At 37.0% G+C, this 22,650-nt stretch overlaps 1 protein-coding gene across 1 annotated transcript in view; it reads left to right on the top strand.

The window, feature by feature from the left end:
- The window catches only part of snap25.S (synaptosome associated protein 25kDa S homeolog), a 49,501-nt gene that overhangs the window by 21,552 nt on the left and 5,299 nt on the right, over positions 1-22,650 (top strand). Inside the window, 4 exon segments of the mRNA NM_001087041.1 lie at positions 3,555-3,676; positions 5,405-5,446; positions 12,773-12,821; positions 20,875-20,992. Coding sequence (NP_001080510.1) covers positions 3,605-3,676; positions 5,405-5,446; positions 12,773-12,821; positions 20,875-20,992 — 281 coding nt within the window. The 5' untranslated portion in view covers positions 3,555-3,604.

The following is a 22,650-nucleotide window of genomic DNA, read 5'->3' on the forward strand; positions in this document are numbered from 1 at the left end:
GTAATAGACGTAATGGTATTCGATTGTACAGTTACTGTAATCAAGTCTACACAGACAGGGTACAGAGAAGGTCTGTAGGTCTTCCTGCATTGTCAGCAACCCTGGTTTTTCTGTATATTCCTATACAATAGTGTAATAATAATAATGAATCGTGTTCTTTGGTTTGTTAATAAAGAGCATGATTCAATTTGACTTAAAAAAATAGGTTAATTGCTGCAGGAATTCCAAAGCCGTTATTAATTCTAAGCACTGGGAAGCCAAGCTTTTCCCTCCATCGCAGTCCACCAAATGGTTAAGGAGTTAAGGATTTTATATAAGCCCTATCATGTGACTGAGATGTGTGGGATTTATAATATCACCCAACATTGAGCTCTCATTTACCTGATAGGTCGGAATAAGCTGGCCTTTCTGTATTAGTGATGAGCTTAAGCCCAATCCCTGCCATGCTGAATAGTACTCTCAGACACCGAGGCAACAAAAGCATGAATGAAAGGTTATCAGCCAGGAAACCTTTTTTTGCATTCTATTTCTGTCTGCATTTTTCCATTTTTTTTTATATTATTAGATAGTGTATAGAGGTCTGGCGAAGGCTTTTCCGGCGTACGATAAAACAATCAAGAGCGCTTAATCACCATGAACTTACTGTCAAATTAATGTATAGGTGGTACATGACCCCTGACAAAATACATATATATATATATATATATATATATATATATATATATATATATATATATATGATATCCTTATAAATGGTGAGTTCTGATGCCATCAGTTATAAACGTTGAGTTCTTATGTCACTTCTGTCACATGACTCACTGAAACGTGTGTATTATAATAGATAAAGTACCCCTAGTTGCAAAATATTAGAAGTTACCTCGGAGCCTTCAGCCTCGTGTTTTTATATGGTCATGAAACTCCTCGGTAACAAGAGGGGGTACTTTATTCACTATATATATATCTGTGTGTGTGTGTGTGTGTGTGTGTATATTATCAGACAGTGTAATATAATAGACTTATAAGTAAAGAAGTACAATTAATGGCATTATGGGAAATAGTCAATAAAACCAAGCAGAAAGGTAATATACAGGATGATGGGCAGCACATTTCAATCTGACTTAAGCTTCTGACCTCACTTTAACCTCATTTCTGGTGTCTTGATGGTAAATAGACATAATCTGTTGAAAAGGATCATCAGAGAGTATGCTGCCAGTGTTAGAACTGATCCTCTTCCTGTAACAGGGTTAGACAACCTCTGCCATTCACATGTTGCACCTTGGTTTTACCATGTCCACTCCCAATATAATATGAACTTTTACAAGCCCCAGATATGTCATACAGAGTTACATGAACAGTAAATATTAGTCATGTTTTCCCATATACATGGAGTGCTGTAAACAATTGAAAAATCCAGTTTTGAAGCATCTAAGAAATGCGCTTAAATTCTCTTCCAAGATTGCCAATATTATAGTTGTAAAATACAGAGTAAAGCTGGCTATAGACGCAAACATCCGATTGTTCGAATCCTCTAACGATCTGACTTCCCCATCTCCCGACCTGCCACTAACCTTCAGTTCTGCCCCTGACAGCAATCGTACGATAGTTATGTCTGACAAAGCTGGTGACAGTCTCCCACTGAAAATCATCAGATCGGCAATACATGCAGAGATATCGGCAGCCGACAGAAATCTTTTAACTTGCCCGATGGTCCAAACGACCGATCTCCATGGGACGAAAAATGCCGGAACTCTCCACATACGGTCCAAAATATCGAAAAATGTACGATCGGATATTTGCGTCTATGGCCAGCTTAAGTGATACCTTTTATTGATGGGCCAATTTGTCCCGTTTTGCTTAGCCAGAAAATTTGCGAAGTTCGTGATACAGCAAAAAAATTCAAGAAACGTAAATTTTGACGCCCATGTCAATTTTGATGCAGGTGTTAAAGTCAATGGGTGTTCGAATAATGTTGACGTGCAGCGGTTTTGGCGAGAGCAGCTTTTCCAATGTGCCATGGAATTTTTGCCGCAAATATTCGCAGGCGGCGTAACACAGAAATTCACCGCAAATTCACGACTGTCTAATTTATTTGCCCATCACTAATACCTTGTATTGTATAGTTTAGTAGATTACATGGACATAAGTAGTCCCAAAAGCTCACATTTTATAACCTAACATATAAATTAGCTAATAAATATTTTCCTGATCAATAGCTAACACACTATAACATTCTGAGACTATGAATATCACAGCTGCCATTTATACTTCTTATAAGCAAGCAGTTATTGTTTGGGCACCTGTTAACCAACCTGGATTCTCAGGGAGTCACCAACACAAACTAATTAACAATAAGAACAGACAATTAAAACTTAATTGAGGGTATCAGAGAGAGGTGTATTATGTTGGCTTCTCATATAAATAGGGCTTATTTTATAGGTGTCCCATTGGCTTCTATAAAAATGTATGGCTCAGCCTGCTTTTATTTGACAGGTGTTACCTCTCTGCATAACTACTCATGGGCTCAGATCGGGTGCATAAACCATCGGACCCTTCTCAGTGTTCGTACTTGATCAGTAGAAGAATAAACATTCAAACTGTTAGAAATACAAGAATAGCAGAAGCATTTGGCTGCTAGCCTTTTCCTCGAGACATATCTCAGCAAACTTGTAATATCCTTACTTTTATATACAGCATATTTATTTACCTAAATAAATGGCAGTGGAAGTTTGGTATAAGTATTTAGTATCTGCCCTTATCTTTCTAAAGGTCTGATTACATAACTGAAATACATCATCGCTTTCTTTAGATAATTGGGAATATTCAGGTTTCTACTGACATCCAATAATTGTATGCTTGATTTCCAGTTCTGGGTAATAACAGGATAGATTATTAGTTAGGTCGGCTACAGACAAATTGGCTGTTCATCATTTTCAGGAAAGCTTTGCTGACAGTGTTCATTCTGCAGCATCGTTGATCTTTCTGCTGTTTAGCGCTGGAGATACAGCACTGTTGTGATTGGCTGTAAACTGCACCTCCAACACCCCCATTCAGCTGCGATTGGCTCTAAACGACACACCCAACACCGTCACTAATTTGTGATTGCCTGTAAACGACACACACAACACCTCCAGTTATTGTGTTCTCTGTCAGATGATATTTGCGAGTATGAGCTCATAAATACAAATATAGACGGAAAGCCCTTAAACAATATAACATTATAACGGTGACTGTTAGGAAGATGCTGGGAGGTGTATTTTAGGAAAATCTAGATAACTACATGCTGTTTATAGCTATTACAATATCATTATTCCAAGTTTTGTCTGTTGTACAGACTGTATTTTATTTTATATATTTCATACATGATTGTTCCATAAGAAGTCTGTCCATTATACAAATCAGCCAGATCAGTGCCAGATTGTATGTTGAAGGCCTAAAGTTTTTTTTTATTGTTGTTAAATTTTTATATATATATATATATAATATATATTATATACTTATATACTTTATCGGATTGTGTATATAATTGTTATTAATCCATTATGCCTTTATTTCAGGTAGGGAATTTTTTAAGGGAGCCCCCTTATAAGTAACACATTCAGACATCATGGCAGACGACGCTGATATGCGCAATGAGCTGGAGGAGATGCAAAGGCGTGCAGATCAGCTGGCTGATGAGGTGAGATAAAGAGCGTTTGTAAGCAATCTAAGCTATAAAAAGGCTAAGCATTAGAAATAATACTTTTTGTGGCAGACCACACGGAGAGTGTTCACATTCAATAGAAAGGCTTTAGTAATTGCAAAACAGGTAGTGTATGGGATCTATTATCCAGTGTATTAGGGAAAGGGACCTGAGGTTTTCTAGATAAGAGATTTTGAGGCACCATTGCCACAAATTTACTTAAAAATTCAAATATTATATAAGATCCCAGGACAACATTGCCATCAATATGGATCTATGCAGCTTTGCAATCATCAAGTACAAGTAACCTTCTAATTACTGCACAGAAAAAACAAATCCATGAAACAGTAGAATTACTTGTTCACATAGGACTATGTGCCAGTGCTGTATTTTGGAGCTTTATTGATAACAGTTTCACAGATATTAGATCCCATAAATGTTGCTATACAAAAGAAAAGGGGTCTAATCTCAGAGATCTAACTAAGATATTATAGAATTAAAGGGACATGCCTGTCTTTGTGGTATATGGTATGTCTGTTTCATATCAGTGCAGATTTAATAAGTAGCACTCATAATATCACTTGGCCTTTGCCATTTGCATCCATAAAACTATACCACAATGCTGCATTCATTCCCAGTTAAATTTCACCTTGTATCACATACAGCAGATTGAGCTTTAAAATGAATATGTTTTTAGGGTAGAGGGAACAATGCTATTTGGGGAAGATTAGTCGCCCAGGAACAAATCGCCTCTTCTTCGGGGAGACTAATCTCCCTGCAATGCCTTCCCACGGGCTAGAGACACCGGTGGAATGGCACTCGGAGAGCTTCGTTTTCCGAAGTCGTCAGAAGTTTCCTCGTGAGGCAACTTCGGGCAATTTCGGAAAACAAAGCGCTCCGAGTGCCATCCCGCCGGCAATTTAGTTTCTAGCCTGTGGGAAGGCATTGGGGGGAGATTAGTCGCCCAAAGAAGAGTCGATTTGTCGCTGGACGACTAATCTTCCCAAAATAGCATTGTTCCCTGCGGGAAGGCATTGCGGGGAGATTAGTCGCCCGAAGAAGAGGCAATTTGTCACTTGGCCACATACGGTAGCTAACATTATGGCTACCCTTTCAGTAAACGGACAAGGAGATAAATAAAAGGTGGCAGTTTCTTGCATTATTTTTGGAAGCAATAGGTATATGACCTGTTCTCTTTGCCTCCAGTAACAACTCATAACAGGAAGATTTGAACCTTTAGTAAAACCACTTATGGGGGAATGTAATAAAAATCGATAACGGAAAAACTATTCGCAATGCGAAAAGTTATGCCTTTGCGCGAACAAATTTTGCTTTGTGCGAATTTAATATAGCTTTTAAGAGCCCGGAAACTGTTTAGCAACCACTTCCGACAGTGAAAGACTGTTTGCGAATTTTATAGTTTGCGCCAATGCGCAGTCAATGTAATAAAACTTCTTAATGAAAAAGTCGTTATGTTTGCTCCAAAAGATTACGACACCTTCAAGCACTTCTTATGAGTGCGCAATTAAAATTCACAATGCGCAATTAAAATTCACAATGCGCAATTAAAATTCGCAATGCAATAACAGTTTAAGGAACAATATTACATTGCGAGATGTGGATTTTTAGTCTTATTGGTGCAAATTGTTTTGCTCTTTGCGACTTTTATTACATTCCTCTGTATGTATTTTGACTTTAACACTTAATACCTCTTTTATCTTTCAGTCACTGGAGAGCACCCGCCGTATGCTGCAGTATGTTGAAGGGGTAAGGTCTTCTGGAATTGAAATATATTTTTCAAATGATGTTGAATGTGTTTTACTGTGTCGCCAAAGGGACGTCTCTTCAGTCTTCAAAACTGAACTGCTACATACAAGGATGAAACTACAGTTAAACCTCAATTTTAAGTACCCCGATTTTAAGTTTCCCCGCATTTTGGATTTTTTATTTGTGGTCCCACCAATTTATGATGCATTTCAATGGGTGCATTTCCCTGATTTTAAATAATGTTTTCCCGTTTTTTTACATCAACATTTTGTCCTGATGTTCCCCAAAACTGCTTTTTATCCTCTATAAATGTTATTATTTGTGAAATAAAGAGGTTTAAAATAGTAACCAGATGCCCCCCATAGTGTAACATTAAGCTGCTGAATAAAAAACTAAAGAACTCAAAAACCACAAATAATAAAAAAATTAAAACCAATCACAAATCACTTTCTACATCTTACTAAAAGTTAATTCAAAGGTGAACAACGCTGCAAAGTTTAACCTTTGTTATTAAAACAGTAAATATTGTATCTCAAAGTAAAATGGACTCCTGTGCTTATATCTAGTGATGGGCGAATTTATTCGCCAGGTGCGAAATTGCGTAGAATTTCCACGTTTCGCTGGTGAATAAATTGGTGAAATTGCGGCAAAAATTCGCCAGTGACAATTCTAGGCGCCCATTGACTTTAATGGGCGTCAGAATTGTCGCCAGCGTTGGAATTGTCACTGGCGTCAAAAATATTTGGACGCCAGCGTCAAGATTCGCTCATCACTACTTATATCTTTTCAGTACTTGAAGAAAAAGTTACTTTAACACATTTTCCCAGATTTTACATAATTTTTTCCTGGTCCCCTGAAAAATGTAAAATGGGGGTTCTACTGTAGATATGAAAACACTACTTCTGCAAGTAGAGTAGTGCTTCAGTGCCTCATTTCCTAGTACTTCTAGGATATGTCTGATTAGTGACTACATTGAATAACTAAAGGCTATAGAAAATAATACAAAATAAACATAAGAATGATAACCCACCTGGTGCCAGGTGGGTATACCCAAACACATTTAGGAATATAAACCTTTGCTAGTGATGGGCAAATTTGGGACGTTCCGTTTTTGACGCCAGCGTCCATTTTTTAGATGCCGGCGCACATTCTATGCGGGCGAATTTTCACAGCAGTTTCGCTAATTTATAAAGTCCGAATTTATCTCAATATTCTCTGAAAAAAACTCTGTACGGGTTTTTTTTCCTCCGTATTTATCAATCCACTTTCCCGAAAATTTTGTTTTCACGAAAAAAATCTGAATTTTAGGAATTTTTCAGAATTTTGCCCGAAAACCCTGAAAACTTCGGATATTGCACGAAACCAAGCGCAGATCAAAAAATCTTTGGGTCTTCTCCCAATGACTTAAATGCAACCTCGGCAGGTCTGAGAATGCCGGATTTTCGTATTCAGACTTTTTCCATCCTCGGGGTATAATACATTTCAAAAAATTTTTGTTTTTTTTAAAATTCCAATTTTATACTAAAAAAACACGATTTTGTCAGATTTTCAACATTTGCAGTATAGTAAATAACCCCCATAGAGTCCAGTTTTGTACAAGAGCCAAATATGCATGGATTTAATACATAAGAGTCATTTCAGGCTGACCTAGATCTATGCTATGTTGATATGTGGATGAGCACACAGACAGTAGCTTATCTACATCTTAGCAAAAACATTTGACTCTTTCCGTTGACTAGTGCTCATGGACCACATAGCAATATATTTTAGCCCTCCAACAGTTTGTATATCAGGTCTTTATTTGTACTCTGTAATTTACTAGGGATGCACCTAATCCACTATTTTGGATTCGGCCGAACCCCCGAATCCTTTGTGAAAGATTTGTCCGAATACCGAACCGAATCCGAACCCTAATTTGCATATGCAAATTAAGGGTGGGAAGGGGAAACATTTTTTACTTCCTTGTTTTCTGACAAAAAGTCAAGTGATTTCCCTCCCCGCCCCTAATTTGCATATGCAAATTAGGGTTCGGGTTCGGCCGGGCAGAAGGATTCGGCGGAATCCGAATCCTGCTGAAAAAGGCAGAATCCTGGCCGAATCCTGAACCGAATCCTGGATTCGGTGCATCCCTATAATTTACCAATGCAGTCCAAACTGACCTTCAAAAAAAAAAATTCTTTATCAGCCCTTCAACTATAGTTTTAAGAATTTAAGAAAAATGAGCATTTAGAGGCCCATTAATCAAAGGTTGAATATCGAATTTAAGTGAGTTTATAAAATCCCATACACTGCCATTAACTCGAAATGTATTTAAAAAATCAAATTTGTTCAACTCGGGTGAATTGGATCGACCCGAAAACTCAAATCGAATTTGAGTCAAATTCAATTGAATTCTAAAAATTCGATTCGAATGTCAGGAAGGCTGCAAACAAATTGATCCCAGGATGTCTCCCATTGACTTAAACAGCTATTTGGCAGGTTTTAGGTGGTGAATAGTTACATTTGAGTTCTTAAAGGGCCACAGTATGATAAATCTCAAAAATAGAATTTGAATTTTTTAAAACACTCAAATCAAATTTGAATAATTCCCTAGTCAAATTTAAAAAAAAAACTCAAAAATGTGAATTTCGAATTTTCAGTTTAACCCTTAATAAATCTGCCCTTTAGTGTCTCATCTTTATTTGCCTCTGTGTCTTTCTTTCTGTCTGCCCAGCTACATAAACAGTCACAACAGGATTATGGGATTGTCTCTAAGTGCATATTTGTGGCAGTCCCTTGTGTGAACAATCCCTTTAGGCTCCCATTGGTGCTTCTTTCTGTGCTCCTGTCGCTGCAGAAAGAAACCAAAAATTGGATAATGAATAAATTAGCGAAATTGCAGCGAAAATTCAATTTCGCCGGTGACAATTTTGACGCTGGTGACAATTTCGGCGACGTTTAAACGGCCACCCGTCGACTTAAATGTGCGTCAAATATCGCCGCCGTTGAAATTGTCGACTGCATCAATTTTGACGACAGCGTCAAAATTCGTGCTTCACCCATCACTAGTGTGAGCTTCTATTTGTATTAGAATTTTATCTGGCAACAGGTGTACAAGTGCAAGTAGAACTTATATAGGGGTTCCAGCACTTTTGCTTGTCCCTTTGGTATATAAGCCCTATGAGTGCTATAAATGCTATAACTGAGCTTGTGGCATTGCAGCTCTTGTTGCACTTTATCAATAGCAGCAGTTTGGGCATCCCCTGTGTTTACTCTGAAAATATATAACAGTTGTTATTTGCATATGACTTTCGTATTTTTTTGTTGTTTTCTTCCAAGGCGCCTTTCTAATGTTGGACACCTATCCCTAAAGTTCTCTGTGCCACCCCCGAAAATGTGGCCCATAAAATATGCCATAACACTAACACAGAGAAAGAAAAAAATGGCTCTACAGCTGTTAGATTATTTTCTGTAGTCAGATGACAACTCTCCTTTTTTTAAATGCAGGATTTTTATTTTCAGAATCAGATCTAATATCCAAAATGCAATTTGTATATAACGCTTAGGTATAACAAATCAGGGTCAGTGGAAAAGTAGCTAATTTTCTCTATTTTTATGATTTTGCCTTTGTCTGTATTGAGATATGCATTTTTTTCTTTGTAGCCATCTGGCTTCGTGTTCATGTTTCCAGCCATACAATGCTTTGTGACTGAAATTCCCAGCAGATTTATAATAGAATATGAAGCACAAAATATCAAGGGTACAAAATCAATTATATTCTATCTTAAAAACACAAGGATTACCAGGCAATGACCTTTAAACAACAGTAACTGTCTCACATGGGAGTACTTGTATTGTTCAGCCTTTATAACAATGCTGCTTTTTAAAAGCCCTTATCTGCTCTGTATAATGACCCTTTCATTAACAATGTGATATCTTTGCTTTAAAATAGAATGTATGTACACACACAAAATATTCCTATGTGCCATTTGCCTTTGATGTAGCCGCCATCTAGGCCATATATAAATAACCAGCTAAAGCTGGAGCTAGTATTAGAAATTTACTGGCAATATACTTGGTCAACCTGTAATTCCCTGTCCCTCAGCTCCCTGAACTGTTACTCTACCTAACTCTCCCATTAGGCTAAGGGCACACTAGGCGATAGCGCCGCGATTTGACTCGCGGCGACTTTTCGCCGCGACTTTTAATCCGCAATCGCTGTGGAAACTTTGGCGCTGGCGTCTATGGGGAATCGCGAGCGTAAAAACACACGCGGCGATCTTTTTTCTATTGTCGCTCGAAATCGCCTCGCTAGCCGATTTCGAGCGACAATAGAAAAAAGATCGCCGCGTGTGTTTTTACGCTGGCGATTTGACGCGATTCCCCATAGACGCCAGCGCCAAAGTTTCCACAGCGATTGCGGATTAAAAGTCGCGGCGAAAAGTCGCCGCGAGTCAAATCGCGGCGCTATCGCCTAGTGTGCCCTTTGCCTTAAAGGCTCCATCCCAGCTCCCATCAGATCCAGCTCCCTGACCTGCTTTGTCCCTGATCCATCCATTGATGTTACCACCGACCCCTGTCACCCCTTCCCCTCCAGCACTGGTAACAAGTTGCAACCCAAGTCTTAAGATGGCCATACACGAAGAGATCGGCTCGTCTGGCAACATCCCTAAACAAGCGGATCTTTCACCAATATGCCCACCAACGGCAGGGCATATGGGATTACAGTGAGAAGCAATAGGCTCCGATGGGTAGGTCGGTGGAAAAATTAAAACTTCTCTATCGATATCGTGGCCAGATATTGGTCGGGGAGACCGTCGGAAGCCCCCATACACGGGCAGATAAATTGCCAAATTGGTCTAAAGGACCTATATCGGCAGCTTTATTTGCCTGTGTATGGCCACCTTAAAACAAGCCTTAAACTGTTTTCAAGTTCCAAATCTTCCATAAACGTCATTTTAATCAAAAACATTCACATTTTGAAATTAAAAAAAAAACAACAACAGTGTTTTCCTTCCTCTGTAATAATAAACTATAGCTCAGTAATAAACTCAGTTCTCTCAAATTAATTCCAGTTCAACAGATTTAGGCCTCCACCTTTGTGCTGCATAGAATAAAAAAAACCACAGTGCTCCATCTTTGGATGATTTGGGGAAAATGAAGTTCTACCGAGCAAAGTGCTTTAAATAAAATGTATATACAAAAGTCTATAGAAAATATTATTATAATATTATTATATAGAAAGTTTTATTATGAATTAGGATAAAAACCGAGAGTTGTAAAAGTATTTGTTATGTTATATTTTTGTTATGACTATTTATTTCACTTAACAATGGCTCAGTTCAAATAAAACACATGGGACATCTCATCATAAGTCTCCCTGCATGGCACCCACTCACCACTAAAGGGAGTGTCAACCTAAACAATAATATCTTATCTAATTACAGAAACCATAATTCTAAGCAACTTTGCAATAGACATTAATTGCAACTTTTCTATGGTTTTTCAGTTATTTGTATATGTATTGCTATTAAAAGCAGTGTCTGTCCCTTTCTATTCTCTGCACTGGTGGTTCAGACTGTTGATACAAAGGAAGATAAGGAAGCCAGGGCCGGGCCTGGTCAACCAGGCGTGCAAGGCAACCCAGCCGGCCACTGTGACCCCTCCGGTCTATTCGGATGAGAAATGAGCACCAGGGGGAGGGGAAAGTGATGGAGGGGCGGGGGGGGTAGGAGAGGAGAATGCGATGGAGGGGAGGAGAAAGAGAAGGAGGGGAGGATTAGGTGAAAGTAGGGAGCTGAGTAAGTGGCGCAAACTCGGCTAGGTGTAGGCAGAAGACAATTTTAGAGGTAGCTGCCCAGCACCCCTGTATTATTGCACCCTAGGCAGTTGCTTCTTCTGCCTACCCCTAGTTCCGGCCCTGAAGGAAGCTGATTGACAGACCTGTCTTTGCCACTGGGGAACTAAAACTTTGAAATCATTCAAATTGTAACAACCATGAGTACAGCAAATGTGGCTTTCAATTGCAATTGTTTTTACAAATAATTTTAAAAGCACAAAAAAGACAAATTGTAATAAATGTAGATTGGAAAGTTGCTTACAATTGTGTTTTCTTTTATTAGGCAAATGTTTATTTTGGGGTTGACTTTCCCCTTTAAACTTATTGCCTAGGGATCTGGTTTGATGCATTATAGATGAACCATGTCAGGTTACCAATACATAAAGTGTCATTGGGCAGCATTTCTATTTTAAAATGGGTTGAAAATGTGCCCTTGGTATTAACTTACATGACAGGGTCTAAAAATCCCAGGACCTGGGAAATGACAGTGTAGATTACAACAGAGCCTTGTTGCACATCCATTATGAAGATTCCGATGCAATCAATAAGTGGAGTGCTGTTACATGCAGTTGAACGTGATTGTGTTTGTGGATTAACCTAGTTGGATTCAGATGGAAACATGGTGCCAGTGGGCAGCACTCTATGCAGATACAAGATACCCTTAGTAATCCAAGTAAATCAATCTGTAATATTTGATTAAATGTTAAAAAGTTTTATAAATTGTGCAGTGTTATACACATTAATACTATATCTTTGTAACTACAGCCTCTTAAACCTCAAAACTGCAGTCAGTCCATAGTGACTATGACATTCCACAAGTTTGGTTCTTTCTTTAGGAGTATTCGATGTAGCAATGAGCCATCTGAAATCCTACTCAGTCGGTCTGTCTTGTAGGTTTGGGGTGGTCTATAGACTAAACTATTTTACATTTTTTGCAGATAAAATGCCAAAAAAAAGCTTTTGGGCTCTTGAAATATCACCGCAATTTTTTACATTGTCAAGATCCTTTCATTATCCCTTAAACATAAGAAAGATCTGGCATAGAGTGTGATTTTTCTTGCATAGAAAAGATGGGTTTCCAAAAGAGCAAAGGTTATCAAACTGTGAAGCCACTACTCTCTGGGGTTGATTCCAAAGACCAATCAGGTTAAGACTCAGGGATGCTTGCTTTTCTTATTGGCTAATAAAAGCTAAATGGGGGTAATATAATATGTGCAAGGCAGGTGCAAAGTGCAAAAAATGGAGATACAGATTTTGGATGTGTTTCCTTGCACAGGTCTCCTCACTCCAGGTAGATGTGCAAATTATGAAGCACTAGTGGGTGCAGGCCTCAATGGGGCCTTGGACTTACCACCTGCCTTGTTGCAGTGTAAGCTTTATAATAACTTCCACAATACAGTATTTAACTTTCCTCCCCTTGCTTTTGGTCAGAGAATTTCCTTGACTGTTGTTTCACTGAATCTTTCTGTCTCTTTTCTGTCTTGCTTCCTGCTTTGTTTGGAATATAGAGTAAAGATGCTGGTATCAGGACTTTGGTTATGTTGGATGAGCAAGGAGGTAAGTTGAGTTACCTTTACTATTTGTGATAACAGATATTATGGTTTATGTTATGCTTGTATGTGTCCTTGTTTCTATGTAAGGTCACTCCAAACTCATCTAGTTCTTCATGCAGTGAATTCCCTTTCTCTACTACTACAGCCCACATTTACTCTTATATACTGTATAAAAACATTTTGAAGCTGTTATACAGTAGGACCAGAGGCTCTCAACATTTTGCCAAACTACAGCCTTAACTTTCAGCTGCTGAAAGGTTGGATTTCTCACTAAGAATGTCTAATACCCACACATTCATTGATAAACACTACTTTTCACCCTAAATCTCAGATTTTGGACAACAAGGGGCAGATTTATTAAAATGTGAGATTAGAACTCACCACAAAAAAAAAAAAATAACCCACTGGGCAGGTGTATAAAGTGGGCAATTCTGAATTAGTTTCCTAAACAAACTTAAAGGGATAATGTTATGGGACATTCACAAATGCATCAGTTAATAGTGCTGAATTCTGCACTGAAATCTGTTTTTCAAAAGAGCAAACAGATTTTTTATATTTCAGTTTGAAATCTGACCTGGGCTAGACATATTGTTAGACAGTTTCCCAGCTGCCCCCAGTCACGTGACTTGTGCTCTGATAAATTTCATTCTCTCTTTACTGCTCTACTGCAAGTTGGAGTGATAACAATCTGATGAATGCAAGATTGTTCTTTTTGGGTCTAGGGGCCGCAAACAGTTTGTCAGTTTGTCAATTAATTAAATTCAATGGTGGCACAAGAATCATGATATGGGGATTTTTCTCATACTATGGTGTTGGGCCTATTTATCCCATACCAGGGATCATGGATCAGTTTCAAACCAAATACTTGAAGAGGTCATGTTGCCTTATGCTGAAGAGAAAAATGCCCTTGCAATGGGGGTTTCAACAAGACAATGAGCCCAAACACACCAATAAACCAGCAACATCTTGGTTCCACACCAACAAGACTGACGTAATGGAGTGGCCCAATCCAATAGAAAACTTGTGGGGTAACATGAAAACTGGTGTTAGTGAGGCAAAAGCAAGAAATGCAGAAGAATTGTGGAACAGGTTGTTGGAAGTTAGTGGAGTGAATACAAAACAGATGTGCTCAGGGCCGGATTTAAATAGTGGGTGCCCCTAGGCCCACTGCCGTTCATCGCCCCTGTCCCCTCCCCTTTATTCGTGCAAATTTTCATCATCTGCACTGGAGCAATGGGGATTGTCGCAAGGGAAATTTTAAAAATTATTGCAACCAGTATTTCAAGGAACACAACTATTATAATGAACACAACTGCAAATACACCTGCTGGGTTTTCTAGATGCCTCTCTCTCCCAGGCTTCATTTAGAGGACAGCACTTTTCGTTATGACTAGGTGGAAGTTAATTCTCCATATCTAAACATACTGGAAATGAAAAAGCAGGACACACTTTTAAATGATTATTGCAGTCAGTAAACTAACACTGTTCAAACAGGTCCATGAAAGTGTCAGTGATATGGGGACATGTCACTCTAACGTGAATTTACTGCTTTTCTTAAACAAAAACATCTACCAGTGTTTAAAACAAATTTTACTTTTACATACCAATAAAAAGTCATGACCAGAAAAGCTGCTCACGACTGCAGAACCTCTTGGAAACTGAACTGATAATCATTTCTACTCAAGATGGTCTTGGACCAAAATGTATTTTGTATTCAATTTTTGTATATAATATAAAGCCTTAATTACTATAATTAATAATTATTATTATGATGAACCACACCTTTAAAAGTATAGATAGACATAATGGTTTTATTGTGCTGTGCAATGTGACATCACAATCAATAACTATAATCACTTTTAATTTGAAGGGATGTTTTGTGTTTCCTAAAGATAAGGCGGCCTGAAATGGACAGATTTAAGCTGCCAATTTGACTTTTTCAGATGGCGTCGGCAGCTGTATATAGAGCACACTGACAGACCCTCTCAACTGATATCTGCCTAAAAATTGGCCATGTATTGCCAATTGTTGTAGTGTTGTTAACAGTCAAGACCACTATCCTTTTTGTTCCTATTGTACATGTTGGACAATTGGAGCCCTCCTTTTGCACTATAGTTTACTTATATGACAATATGTAATTAATACTGATTTTGATGGTTGCAATAGTGATGCATCATTACTTTAATCTGGGCTTTATGACAAATTATTTAACACAATTCAGGATTGCTGCATCTTTTAGCAGCAATTCAGGGTCAGTTTTCAGTGTCCTTGGAACAGAATTTTTAAAATGTTTTAATAAAATAAAATGCTACTTTTCCAGATATCACATCAAAGGAGAACTAAAGAATTAGGCTAGAAATATTGTACTTTATGTTTTGGGCTTCTGTAGGAGCGCAAGGCAACCACAACCCTTTAGCAGGGAAGATCTGTGTCTATAAAGATGCCCCAGTAGCTCTCCATCTTCTTTTCTGTTGATTCCCTGCATTTGCTCTGTGTTGCTGTCATTTAAACATTAAATAAGCCAAATAAGATTGGTTTGCCTCCAATAAGGATTTATTATACAGTATATATTAGTTGGAATCAAGTACAAGGTACTGTTTTATTATTACAGAGAAAAAGGAAATATTTTTTTTAAAAACGTACTTACTTAATATGGAGTCTATAGGAGATGGACTTCCCCTTAATTCAGAGCTTTCTGGGTAACGTGTTTTTGGATAACAGATCCCAAACCTGAAGTATTTAGCGGTACATTGCACAATATATACTTTAAATATTCCTTATGAGAAACATCTTGATATTTACATAGTTATTTGATTTGGAACAGGCTATGATAAGAGATGTATAAATACGATTATATTATAGCACCAACGTATTCCACAGCACTGTACAGAGATGCACATCATTATCTTTTTAAAATTAGTTGAGATAGAATATTAAATTAAACAAATATCATACTAAATACAACATAATCTAGATATATTTGAATAAATATTTATGCATAAAGAGAAAGAGAAAAATTGCCAGCACATGGTTTGCCTTTAGAAATAATTATTACAAAAAATTAGGTGTTAATACCACACTTTGGCCAAAATATGTAAGCTCACGTGCCACGGCAAAAATATTTGTTCCTGCCACTATTCCTCATTTATGCATAAAATGAAACATTGTATAGCGCAAAGCATCATACTTTAAGCGACTGCGACTCTTAGGGGCAGATTTATAAAGGGTTGAAGTGAATTGAGGGAATTTTCGAAGTAAGAAAGTAATTTTTTGGATACTTCGACCATCGAATAGGATACTACGACTTCGAATTTACTTAAAATTCGATTCAAAGTGAAAAAGTTTGAATATTCGACCAATCAAAGTACTGTCTCTTTAAAAAAACTTCAACTTCAATACTTCACCAAATTAAACCTACCGAAGTGCTATGTTAGTCTATGGGGACCTTCTACAGCATCTTCGTTCGATCGTACGATAAAACAGTTCGAATCGTTCGATTCAAAGGATTTAATCGTTCGATCGAACGATTTGACTTCGACCGCAGAATACCCAAATTCGATGAAAAATGTTCGAATTCGATATTTGAATTCGAAGTATTTTAATTCGATGGTCGAATTTCGAAGTATTATTTACTTGAAATTCGACCCTTGATAAATCTGCCCCTAAATTGTTAAAAGCTTTTCAATTGCCATAATTTTTCACTTCTGCATTGATTACATTTATAATTGTTCTTACAAAATTCATGCTTTAATGTTGATATTTAGAAATCCTTGTTGCACTAGACCTCTTTCATCTATGGAATATACTCCCGGCCTTGTCTTTGGGCAAACTTGAAAGTCATTAAAAAAATTTAATAGCACACAATATATAAAATACTTTCAACGGCTTATTCAACAAAAATCTAATTTGTGAGGTTTTTTCTACTTTGACTAAACTCACAATTTAGGTGCCCTCTGCTCATCTTCCCATGACGCATCTCTAAAATCACTTCCGGAAACCTTCCCTTATATAATTTACTATTCTCCACCCACTGGGGACAATCCCTCACAACTGTAAACCTCTAGCTCCCCCTAGTGACCAACTTAAATATATGTATTAACCATTATTTTAACCTTTAGTTTACTCTATTACATCTCACCCTCCTGCAAACCATACATGTCCTTGTGTCTGCCAATTAAACTATTATTCTACATCTTCACATACTAATGAATAGAATTAAGCAGTATACAGGAGGTGCAATAGAGTGGTGTATATAGCAGTAAACAGATGAGTAGAATTACCAGCATTTAGCAGTATACAGGAGGTGCAATAGAGTGGTGTATATAGCAGTATACAGATGAGCAGAATTACCTGTAGGAGTGAGAAGAGATAGGAATTAGTTCCATGGAACTGCCTTTTTTAACTGCCATTTTCCTAGCACTGGCAGATTTACATAGGGTCGAATATCGAGGGTTAATTAACCCTCGATATTCGACTGCCGAATGTAAATCCTTCGACTTCGAATATCGAAGTCGAACGATTAAATCCTTCGAATCGAACGATTCAAAGGATTTTAATCCAGCGATCTAAGGATATTCCTTCGATCAGAAAATTGTTAGGAAGCCTATGGGGACCTTCCCCATAGGCTAACATTGGCCTCGGTAGGTTTTAGGTGGCGAACTAGGGGGTCGAAGTATTTTTTAAAGAGACAGTACTTTGACTATAGAATGGTCGAATAGTCAAACGATTTTTAGTTCAAATCAGTCGAAGGTCGAAGTAGCCCATTCGATGGTTGAAGTAGCCAAAAAAAACATTCGAAATTCAAAGTTTTTTTCCTCTATTCCTTCACTCGAGCTAAGTAAATGGGCCCCTAAGCGATACATACATGGGTTCACAATAATCTTTTAAGTGATATATCATATTGGTGGTCCTCTAACAAATAATGCATGAACGCATTCATTCTAACAAGATCACACTCCCACACAATTACTAAGCCATCAGTTTCTAAGCAATTACCATAAATATATAGATTCTAGGGTAAGTGGCATTACTAAACAAAGGCGTGTGACATGTAAATGCTTATCCCATGTGTATACATATCAACATCTGCTGATGATACATGGGAACTGCTGAAATAACCTGAACGATAATGCAGTGAGTTTTTGAGAGACTAGGGCAATATATTGTGGACTTTTTAAGCACATTTAAATATGGAAATAGGGTTCTTCACCATGTGATTTGTGAAAAACTCTATCCATAGATCTGTATATCTTCACTTACACAGCATTCATCTATATTGTATAAACAAACAGACATTATGAATGCCCATGGGCCCTTCAAAAGTAATTGAAATAAGGATACAAAGGTGATCATAAACAAGGTATTCTAAGAGATTTTGAGTATTATAAATGTAAATAATAGACTAAGACATTGGACTAGTGCAGTGAAGTTTTTCTAACCCTATGACACTTTTCATGCTGGTGCATTTCTACTGTCTGAAATACCACCAAGTGGGCCATAGCCCCTTGTAAAAATCCAAATAAAGCGGCGGTGCACTATGACTTTCTGTTGGAGGTTTCTAACTGATGTGAGAGCCTTCAAGGTCAGAGAGAAAAGCAAGACTGGTTCACTTCATTAACAAGTCTATAATAAATTGCTCTCTCTTCAGCTCACTGGACTTTTCGAAGTAATGAAACATGCCAAAGGGAAGGTCACATTATAAAGATTTAGGGCTGCTTTAAGATTTGTTGTGAGGCTAGTGCAATGAAAAATTATTTAATATAGAACAACAGTAGATCAATGAAGCCTGAAAGCCATTAAAGCCTTTTCTGCAGATATGATAACACAGAAAAAAAACAATAAAAATTATACACAAGGGCTTCAATGCTACATTCTTTATTAAGAAGATAGTATCATGTACTTGCAAAACCAAATACAAAAATGTAAAGCAGGAGAAAGGCTCACACTCACAGGGCTTAAAAATCAATTAAAGGATTTTATTTAACAGAGGCAAGACCTGAGGTTTCGGTCAGCAATCAGACCTTTTAAAAAACCCTCAGGTGTTCCCTTTAACCTTTAATTGATTTTTAAACCCTGTGAGTGCGAGACTTTCTCCTGATATATATATATATATATATATATATATATATATATATATATATATATATATATATATATATATATATATACTGGAAGGGAAAAGTAATTGTAGAAAGCTGCTGTGGGGTTATACACACATCCTGATATCCATATCCATATATCTTGCATAATATTTAGCAAACTGAAAGTATGTTCTGTAAGCCTGAAAATCCTCAAAAGACACTTTCTTAGATTTTAAGGAAATTTATTGAAACACGGTGACCATCTCAATATGCTGTACAAGACAAACATAAATAATTAAAATATATCCTACCCTCTGGATGCCTCCGACACACTTGCGGTCCGTGGACTTCAAGTAAAACAATAATACATGTTTGGACTCATACCTGTAATCAGTTCACAAAACCTTTGTAGTTGTATTTTGATAAAAGTGTTGGTTTTGAGGTTAGTTAGAAAAGACAAGCTTTTAAGACATTCAAGTTAGCTGGGAAATGTTTATCAGGTACAAGGCTGAAATGTATTTCAGGTACAAGAAAGCCAAAAACATGCAATAAAGCTATTAGACAAGCTAAAATAGAGATGAAAAAAGGGAATTGCAGCAAGGAGTAAATAAATCCAAATGTTTCTAAATATGTATATAGTAAAAAAATTAAGCAGGAAGGGATAAGACCCTAAATATCAGAGGGAGGTCAGTTGGTCGACGAGAACAGGCTGAAAGCAGAGATTCTGAACTGTTATTTTTCATCTGTCTACACAAATGAGGAACCAGCTAATGAAGGTTTCCTTCTTAAATGACTTGTAAACCCCGCCTTCACTAAAATTTAATCAGTGAACAGCCTCTTTGAAAATTGTTGTGAATCCATGGCTGGCGAATTTATTCGCCCATCACGACTGAGTAATACTTTGGACCTATTTTAAGTGATATATTTTGGGCATGTGTAGTTTATGTCAATAGATCTTTCTCGAAATTTTTTTATGCCTTGCATAAAAATTTGCTTAGATTTAATTTAGCATTCACTTACTCTCTCCTTTTTCAGTTCATAGTTATATAATTTTGATTTGACATTAGTAATTGAATAAATATGCACTAACTTCATTAGAGGAGCTTAACATTTACAGGGATTTTCTACAATTGTACCATTATTTTCTCCTTAGGCACTAAAATACCACTGCCTTTGATACATTTTGACTGCTTGTCAATTTGTATATGTACATTTTAGTTATTTGTAAAGTGTTTATATTGGTGATGATATTACTATGGATATATGAACATGAAAGCTCAAGTTATGATAATTGTTCCAGCTTATTAATGCAATTGCAAACAACTAACAACTTGATTTCTCTTCTAGGAAATTAGTTATTTTTTTTAAATATGAATCCATGTGCATTTATGAGTTTAATGTGGATGTTGTTAAATGTGTTTGTCATTAAAATTGTTGTTAGCCTTTAGCCAAAAAGCTCATTACCCAACCATCATCACTCCTCATTAAAGGAACTCAACGAAAACCACCAAAGATCATATTTTTGCCTTCCTCCCAGATGTTGTTCTTTTTAAAATAGTTTTCCCATTGAAAGACATCCCAGATCTACATCCTCTGAACGCCAATGCATCATTCCCAGTAATGCATTGAGATACCGTTACAATTCCGTTAACATAGTCCTTTGTCATGTTCTGTTGAAGACAAATTAAAATTCATTCCATACTGTCATCCCTTTGTCCTGACCAGAACAACTTGATCGTGTTGAAGAAGGCATGAACCATATCAACCAAGACATGAAGGAGGCTGAGAAAAATTTAAAAGATTTAGGGAAATGCTGTGGCCTTTTCATATGTCCTTGTAACAAGTAGGTACTGGGTACCCACTCTGCTCTGTGGTGTCCAGTTTTTGTCACAGTGAATGTCTGAAGTTTTTGTCTTTCTTCTTTGTCCTTTACCATCTGCTTCATTCTGTGGGGATATAATGCTTATGTTTAATCAGAACAACTGGAACGCATCGAGGAGGGAATGGAACAAATCAATAAGGACATGAAAGAAGCAGAAAAGAATTTGACGGACCTAGGAAAATTCTGTGGTCTATGTGTCTGTCCATGTAACAAGTAGGTGCTGCCTGCCTAAGTCTTTGAGCACCCAAGGCTGATATATTTGCCTTGCAAAGATCATCCCTGCTAGGCACATGAGCAGGATGAGCATGTGGCATGCAGAGAGATCAGTAGTTATGCATCCATCTCATACAATATGCAACGCGACAAGGACTAGACATATTAAAATCAGGCATACTGCAGTGAGAGTTGCATAGCTCCCTACTAATTAGTTACACAAATTTCAACATTTCTTGTAACGTACAAAAAAATGTATATTTCCTTCAATTCCTGGGGGAAAATATAAAACAATATGCAAATTAGCATGGATATGCCGAGAACTGGATAACAACTGATTTGTTTCCTTTACATTAAATTTGTTAAAATATTTAAAAAAATATATATAATAAATATATTTGTTGCAATATTACACTAATTGAAATGTTGAAATGGGACCATTCTGTAGTTTTTTGCATGACAGCAACTCTCAACAAAGCTTTTTAGAGGGCTTTCTCTAAAGTTATGTTATACTTGGTTTGTTTTTAATGAGTAGCATATTAGCCTAAATACCTTAAAAATAAATATTTGTAGTTATTGGACAATGGGTGGGTTGTATTGAAATGCACAATTTGATTTCAGGTATGTTATTATCGCACCCATTGGAAATGCATGCATTTTTTTTAATAGCCTTTTTTATAGTTTTTAAATTCTTGTCAGATTAGGAAAAAAGTAGAATTGTAAAAGTTGCATAAAAATTACCTTCCTTGGTTACCTCTAGTGATGGGCGAATTTGTGTCATTTTGTTTCGCATTTCGAATTTACCAAAGAATCCTCGAAACGGCAAAAAAATTCCCAAAACGCATTGAAGACAATGGCCATCAAAATAATTTTGAAGCGCGACAATTTTGACATGAGCAACAATTTTTATACGACTATTGTGTCCAAATGCATTAAAGTCAACGGGCGTCAGAATAATTAAGTGCGCGACTATTTTGACATGCGACTGTTGCAGCTGATCTTTTTTGCCCGCGAATTTTCGCAGCAGTTTTGCGAATTTATTCACAGGCAGCAAAATACGGAATTTATTCGCCCATCACTAGTTTCCTCAACTTATCATAGAAAATGATTATGACGATTTTGAACTAAGCCAATAAAGGTGTAATGCTTCACTTTTTTAAAGTGTTACACTGTAACTTTTTGACCCGCTAAAACAGTACAACACCTTTATGTAGCCATTGGCACTAGAGCTAGAGATAATCTATTGGCATTTATTTGGTAATTTTACATTGAATAAGAGAGGTACATGTGCAGTACAGTGGGTAGCACACTGTGAATATTGTGCTTTCTTCTGGCCCTGTACCAGATCAAGTCCTCTGCCATAAGCAAATGACTTGTACTCCATTCCATCAGTATAGTTTTAAAACCCAAGACTTCAAGCTCAGAAGCTAAAAGGGCCACAAATCTCTCTCTAGTGGTTCATCTGTAAACACACAGAGTAGTATTGATGAAGAACAAATACATTTTATGAAAATATTTTGGACTTGCAAGAGATAGTAGTTGACTGAATAGATTATTCTGGATAGATTCCTTTAGCAGAAAATACAACCTTATTAATCACAGTTTTAGATAAGGTTACAGTTTAGATTTGAAACATTTTTTTACCATGCAAGAGACTA

Source organism: Xenopus laevis, chromosome 5S, assembly GCF_017654675.1.
Source record: "Xenopus laevis strain J_2021 chromosome 5S, Xenopus_laevis_v10.1, whole genome shotgun sequence".
Lineage (NCBI taxonomy): Eukaryota > Metazoa > Chordata > Amphibia > Anura > Pipidae > Xenopus > Xenopus laevis.